At 40.9% G+C, this 7,658-nt stretch overlaps 1 protein-coding gene across 1 annotated transcript; it reads right to left on the minus strand.

Annotated features, from left to right (window-relative positions):
* Positions 1-524: 524 nt before the first annotated feature.
* LOC121952375 (ATP-sensitive inward rectifier potassium channel 1-like) lies at positions 525-3,652 on the minus strand. Its single transcript, XM_042499008.1, has 2 exons — positions 3,622-3,652; positions 525-1,680 (listed from the first exon to the last, which is right to left on the minus strand). Exons 1-2 carry the CDS (start codon positions 3,636-3,638, stop codon positions 525-527), a joined length of 1,173 nt encoding a protein of 390 aa, XP_042354942.1. The 5' UTR covers positions 3,639-3,652.
* Between the last annotated feature and the right edge of the window lie 4,006 nt (positions 3,653-7,658).

Consider the following 7,658-nt stretch of genomic DNA (forward strand, 5'->3'; position numbering starts at 1 on the left):
TAATTATTAAGGATTACAAGATGTGTCAACATGACAAAAACAGCATACAGTTTTTGTTTTAGTAGGAAATAATGAGAAAACTCAAAAGGCCTGTCCTACTTTTTATTTCCTTGCTCAGTCTTTATGGCACTCAGTTTTTCATTATAACAGGCTCAGGCCCTAATCTCCTCAAGAAGTACCCACTGTGCCATCCAGTATTTTACCCCTTTAATTTTCCATGCGTCAAAACTTCAATCCCTCTTTTTCCCCTCTTCCACACATTACCTAGACAAAGTCACAAGTCCCAAAGGTGCTTTGATTGTAATGAGCTGCTGAGCAAAGAGCTTAACTCCTGCTCATGTCTGAGTTTTTATCCACACTTTGAATGTTTCTGCTGTTGGAGGCAAAAAAAAGAGTCAAAGATTAATTCAAATGTTCACTGGAGGAAGCAAATATTTCTTCGCTGATCACTCCTCATCACGAAAGTCTAACTTCAGATTAAGTGACTTTTCACACTTTATTTCCCAAACTCCTCTCCTAAATGCTCACATTTTAGTGATGTCCACAGAGTCGTGAATGTCGATCACCTGAAATCCCAAATTGTCGATTCCCAATTTATGCTGGTTGTTGTGGCTTTCTTGGCTGTGGCTGTTGTGGTTTCTCTGGTAGGTGTCTGTCTCGAAGCAGTGGACGCAGTGCGGCGTGGTGACCCGAACGCTTTTGGAAAAGTTTGAGAAATCCACGCGGTACTTTCCCGTCTTGGTGCGGGAGATGATGGGCAGGAAACTGTATCCCCACTGGATCTCCTGGGGGATGTAGGAGGTTCGGACCTGACAGGAGGAGCTGGTGGACTCGGCTGTCCCGTCTAAAAAGACCACAAGCTCAAAGTCCTGGTGGGGAAGCGAGTCTGCTGACATCTCGTAGAACGGGCTTGATCTATTTATCACGTGGTAGAGGGTCATAGGGCAAACGAAAAACAAATTATCTTTGCCAGCGTCGACCATAAAGTCAATGTCCACCTGGTCCAGGATGATTGTGTCTCCGTCTGGTGTGGTTGTTGTCCTGAGCAGCTTGCCGTAGATCTGGCTGCCGATTAATAAGGTCTTTCGAAGGTTTGCCACTCTGATCAGGAGACACAGGCTTCCTTTCTTTAGACAGATGACAGCTGTGTCGCTGAAGGTGACAGTCTTTGCCCTTTTTTTGGGCAAGGAGATCTTGGCCAAGATGACACCACACATGAAACAATTGATGAAGACGCCGATGAGAGACTGGACGATAATTAGAGCCACAGTGCCAGCACAGTGTCCCGTCAGCGCCCTGCCACCGTATCCGATTGTCGTTTGAGTCTCCAGGGAGTAGAGGAACGCCGTTGTGAGGCCGTTAACATTGTCTATACACTGGACGTGTCCATCTGTGCGGTTCTGCCCCATCAAATCCCCGTTGCTCTTTGCGATCCAGTACCACAGCAGGCTGAAAATGAACCAGCTGCCCGTGAACGAGGCCACGAACAGGAGAAGGACAAAGCGCCAGCGGATCTCCACAAACGTGTTCCAGAAGTCCACCAGATACGCAAAGTGGTTGCTGTATTCGATGTTGCCAAACTCGATGTTGCAGCGGCCATCTTTGGTGACCAGGCGGGTTTTGCGGCTTCGGTGTCCAGCTGGCTGCATGTGACCCTGGAACACCTGGAGCATCCTGGAGCTTTAAGGAGACAGAAGATTAGTGCAAAGACGCATCTAGAGCAGGATCAAATCAAATAACCTAAAATCACAAATTCGGCTTCAAAATGTGTACAGCATGAGGCTTCCACTACACTTTACTCCGGGAGGAGCTATAGAACAGCTATTTGAGCTTTAGACAGGCTTTGTCAAAAACATGTTTAATATTTCAGACTGTTCTCATTCCCAGACTGTCAAATGCCAACTCTTTGTCATGTGCTGACGATACAAAGGTACACTTTGACATCTCAATGAGATGCAGGGGGCTTTCTTAACTGCAATATAAACCCATTCATAGTAATATTTGGTGCTCAGGACAACAAACGGACCTCACCAGAAATAGCATGCAATTCAGCTACTTTTCTTTGGTTTCATATAAGGTTTTATAAACACAATATAAACAAAAAGATCTCATATACTGTACTAGAAATAATCTCTAACCAAGTAGTTTTCTAAACCCAACTGTGACTGTTTTACAACTTTAACCACGTTATGAGTTTAACCCAGGAGGCAGCTGTGTCGCATATGCAGACGCTAAAGGATGCATCCCATAGTAACGACAAAGGGTGCCTTTGGCATCTGTATCACATACCACTAAGCATGACAAAGCATTGGTATTGACAATGACAACCTGAATATATTAAGGAATATTTTTTAAAACTTACTTGATTATTATTTCATTATTCTGATACTCTAATGAATAAGCTGAGTGGGAGTAATTTGTTCATTGTTTCCCTGACAATTTATGTTTTACTTACTGTACAGGAAGTCCACAATATTCTCTCATTTTTCTTATTTTCAGAAATCCCATGAAAATAGCAAAACCAAAAATTACCAAGTAGTTTTGTGTGTGTATCCAAAGCCAGATTCATCTTATTTCTCTGTGCCACGGAGGTCCATTGTTGTTAAAAACCCCCCACACACAATCACTATCATTCAGCAGAATAACAAACGTGTATTATCCACAGCAGCAAATAGTGCTTGGAAAAAGCACTATTTACTGCTGCTGGAGTTATCTTTGCTAAAAATCAGATTAAGATCAAATCAGATCAACTGTTTCTAAAGTTTTACATTGTCATGTGGCAGAACTAACACATTAGTGGTTTGCTCATTCAATGGGATTCGTTGACAAAAAGAAACATCTAGAACATCGCCAGCCTCTATCAGTTAACCTGAACCCACATGTGCAAATAAACAGGCAATGAATTAATGATATCACATTTCCTTTATTTACCATTAGGATTAGAAATATGTCTATTCAGTACAGACCTACAACAGATTAAGAAAAGTAATTAAAGTGATCGCATTTTACCTGTTTGTATTGCACAACCACCCACTTTGAGCCTTATATAACAGACTCAAAATTTACAGTCAATAAACATGCTTGTATTGCGAAAAAAAAAGGTACTTGAATTTGAAAGACATATTATTTTGTAATAAGAAGTATTTAGACATTAGGAATAGTCTTATTAAAAAAACATTTTTTTAAATTTGTCACCAACAGTTGATAATAACACAAAAGTATTATTATCATTAATTTCTCCTGTGTTGTTTTTCCAGTAATTAAGTCTTAATACGTGTTTAAAGAAGTACTGTAAGCACTGGATTCCTTTGGTTCTTTGTATTACGTAATTGGCAAAGCCACCATTGTGTATTCTGCAAGGGACCACAGTGTGGAAACTAGAGAATGTTTCCAATCATATATGAACTCTGCAAAAAGTTAGAAAAATAAGTGAAGTAACTTTCATCTAGACAGCTGAATTCCTTTAGTAAAAACAATACTGTATGTTCTAGACAATAGACATATTTAGGTTGAAGATAAAAGAAAACTTGGAGGATGCTTCAAAACTTTAGACACAAAGCCTAACAAGTAAATAATTCATCCATCCTCAAAGAAGCAGAGAAAAGTTTAGTTTCAACGTACCTGCTAAGTGAGACCATGGGCGCAGAGTGCTCGCTGGATCTCTGCTGGAACTTCTAGAAAGTCTTTTCTTTCAGCGAGTGGCCATGGAGGCGTTGGAAAGATTTTAATCCACAGTGAAATTTCCTAATCCCAGCCACATGCCACCATGTACACTGGCTTCATACGGACAGAGGAGCCAGCCCCAAAGCTCCCACTGAGCGTCACTTCAGGGCGACTCCCTTCATCACTCAAACAGTCACCCAAAAGTCTAATAATACAACCAGTGACTTCATCAGCTCTGGATCCATGATGGCTGAAGCCGTTGTCAGTGCACACTCACTAACATGAAGAGGGGGACTCCCGGAGGCACGGTGTGGCAAGAGAGCGCTCAGTGCTTTTGTGCTGCAGAAGGTGCATCTATTGAAGGGGCCTACGTGGCCGGTGCAGCACCCATGCTGTTTTTGTTTTCAGCCCTGAGAACATTTGGGATTGGACTTTGGCCTCACAAAGAAATCCCTCAATTGCATTTCCCCCAGTCCCCCTCCCCCTCTTCATTCGAACCTGCAAGGCTGCCTCACATTTGCATCAAAATGAAGAGCTGTGGGGACAAAATGTCTTTGCAATATTCTGCCAGCTGCAGAAGGACCATTTTTATATTTTTGGAGCATATTTTCACGATCTGTTATGATATGAGAGAGAGTTTGAATTGATAAGAAGCCCTTCAGTGATGGATACAGATGCTATTAAGTGCATGTAAATTAAGGAAGCAGGATGGATAAAGATGCAGAGGGTGTATTGATTCAACTGCAGAGACCCTGCAAGACTTTTAAAGGTTACTGTAAGGCCACTTTCTGCCACAACATAGTCAGTATATACAAGTCTTTTGAGCACAAGCTGTAAATGTTCAAAATAACAGCTAGTACAGAGCTGCACGTGAACATAAAATGGACTCATTAGATCAAAAAGTTAAACATTTTGGGAAATAAGATAATAAGAGTTAGATGTCTGTATAATTTAGCTCTGACCAAAGGTCACAAAATACAGCACCTCTGAAGTGCACTAATGAACTTGCTATATGTAGTTCGTACATAAAGTGGTTATTGTACATAGGGGTTTATGTACAGGATTACTTCTTGGTTGGTACCAGTTGCCTGGCAACCAGCAGAGAACTTTTCATGTTGATGTCCCGTAAGCTCTCAGTCATTACCATAGACTGTATATAAAAATGGACAACATGACAGTTCCCCCAAAGTGTAACTATTCAATCTTGATAAATTGACATGGGCCATTCCGCCATGATTGACAGCTGTGACAGCCACTAGCGCTCGCATTTGATGAAGCTGCTCACGATCGGTCAGATGGACGTTTTGGTAGGAACTCCCCCACCACGAATATCGTGACTGCGCAGATGAGGGCTCTCAATGACATCACCCTCGCAAGATGGCAATGCCCATATCCCAGATGTTTTAACCTCACTTCAGCATAGCAGGGTTACACTGCCAGTGTCAGTTAAACAGTTTGTTTTCATGTTTATTTTTTACTTGTGCAACAAAAGCACATGGTTAGGTTTGCCAAAAAAACATCATGGTCTGGCTCAACATTCACGCAGGAAGCGAACAGTGGGCTCCTGGGTGAAAGTCCAGGGTTTGTTGGACCCATCCTATTCGCCTCCTGCCCTACAGGGACTTTCCAGTTCTTCATGTTATGTAGTAGCCAGCTGCCTCACAAACTGACGCCACCTGGTGTGTATCATACTGCCATTAATGGCGCCTCTTGACAAAGGGATGTCAGTTACCCTAGTTCTATTCAGCTCTTGTTGGCTGTTTTTCGGCCGATCCAGCACGCTGAACCATTGTCAGAGCTGGCAGAGTCCATCTGTGAATGAAATCACTTAGACTGGCAGTTCAGCTCAGTTGACGAGAAAAAAACAGGAGTAAGGAAAGCAAACAAACCGCTAGAGTCAAGAGCGAGTGAGATTGAAACAAACCTTATATAAATTTCAATAATTTTTGCAAAAATGCTTTGTAATTGTTTGTTATATTATTCTCTAGTGCTTGGTAAATCTCTTTTTCTTTCAACATCGAGTTGTGCTAATGTAATAACTGGCAGCGTCTTGACTCAGTCCTGTCGGTCCCTTTTTGATTTATAAATACGGACTACTACGGCCTGCTGGTCTGGAGAGTTATTTCCTCTCATGCAGGTGCAGAGCGTATGTGCTAGTTGGCCGCTAGCTGTCTTCGTGGTTCATGTAAAAACGTTTTGGCCCAGACACAGGCAAGGAGAGGTGATGCAACAGTCAGCCTTGATTGCCACTAGTGGTTTGATGTTGTTTTGGTATTTCTGAAACTTTTCCCTCAACATATTAAATGGTATTGCTTGCTAATTATTTTCAAGCATTGGTTTAGATCTTGTCAAGGGATTCAGGAGATACATCCTTATTATTAAAAACACATGCATTTGTCCCTGCCAGTAAAAACATAAAAGTAGCAGAGGACTGTTATTTTATTTTAATGGGAATGGACAAATTGTAACAATACCTCTGATAAAGTAGGTGGCGGCAGGATGCAACCTGAAAACCAATAGTTGCAATCCTGTCATAAAACAGAAAGAAGATGAAGCAACTATAGACATGATTGCCACATTATTTTAACCTTCAATTGATGGAGAGAGGTGCAAATGGGTGCATACAAATTCACCAGAATGCAGGAAATGAAATGTTTGATGCTCAAGATTTGTTGGGGGAGCACCCCACACCCCGTGTTTACCACGTGAAACAAAACCTAAACTCTTGCTTTCACCCTTCTTGTACAAGAGTGCCCAGCATGCTCAGTTCTTCTGGGGTTAGATATCCTCATTTCACATTTTAATACTTTACTCAAGACTGTTAAATTCAAAGTGACAAGTCAATCATTGAAAATGAATAAAAGTGCAATTGTAGTAGCTTTAATAGCTGATGATCATATAAATCTTAAGAATCCATAATTGAAACTCTGGAGTTTTAAATTTAATGGTCAGGAGAAGATTTATTGTTGCAGTATGAGTGGATTTTATATCATCCTCTTTAGTACCACGTCTTTGCTTTGCAGTCTCGTTTTCAATGTTCTATCAGTCATTTAAGTTTGATACAGGGGCTTTTTGTAATTTTACATTAACCTCAGAACAAAGCAGGCATCTCTTCTCTTCAAATAAAACTGAGGTTTTGCCAGTGACTGCTCTGCGTGTTTCACAGATGATTTTGCAGGTGTGTTGCATTTTGCTGCAGGAAGTTAACATGTAGAGGATGTGGCGGTGACTGGTGTCACTATCCTGATGTATTTATTTGCAAGAGAAAACCACAGAACAGTTTGTATTAGTGAGCTTTGCAAACCCTGCAGTACGGTCCAAATTAAGCAGTGTTATTAAGTGGTGGAAAAGAACTGGTTACATTATTCTGTTGGTTGCCCAGTAGTCTCTTTGAGTGTTTGTTGGATATTTATGATTATCCTGATAGTAGAAATTCATCAGGATGGGGGGTTGGTGGCTCATCAGGTAGAGCAGACGCCCCATGTACAGAGGTTGAGTCCTCGCAGCAGCTGTTCTGTTCTCTCTCTCTTTATTTGTTTCTGAATTGAAATAATCACTCTACCTTTACACTTTCAAATCAAAATTTTGTTGAAAACATTTGCCTTAAAAGTGGGATGATTCTTCATGCTGGTTAGTCGATATAAAAATAAGACAAAAATAGCTCCATCTGGCGCACAACACCTATACAACACCTTAGCACTCAAAACACCTGTATTGTTGTTTATGAAGGAAAAGGGATTTGAGTCAGCTAAGCAGCGTAAATAATTGTGAAATATGATCAATAATTAATACTACATTTAAATACTGTTGACTTAACACTATTTGAAAACTAATTAAGAATTTTACTTTGAAACCATCCATCTGTATTGATATGCTTCAACTTCTGCAAAGGCCACTGCAAAGTTTTTGTATTGTTTGTACTGTGCAATTACAATAACCTGAATCTGATCTCAGTAATAATCCCCAATTGAGACATGCAATGAAGACTCAACTCA

The sequence above is a fragment of the Plectropomus leopardus genome, chromosome 13 (genome assembly GCF_008729295.1).
Source record: "Plectropomus leopardus isolate mb chromosome 13, YSFRI_Pleo_2.0, whole genome shotgun sequence".
NCBI lineage: Eukaryota > Metazoa > Chordata > Actinopteri > Perciformes > Serranidae > Plectropomus > Plectropomus leopardus.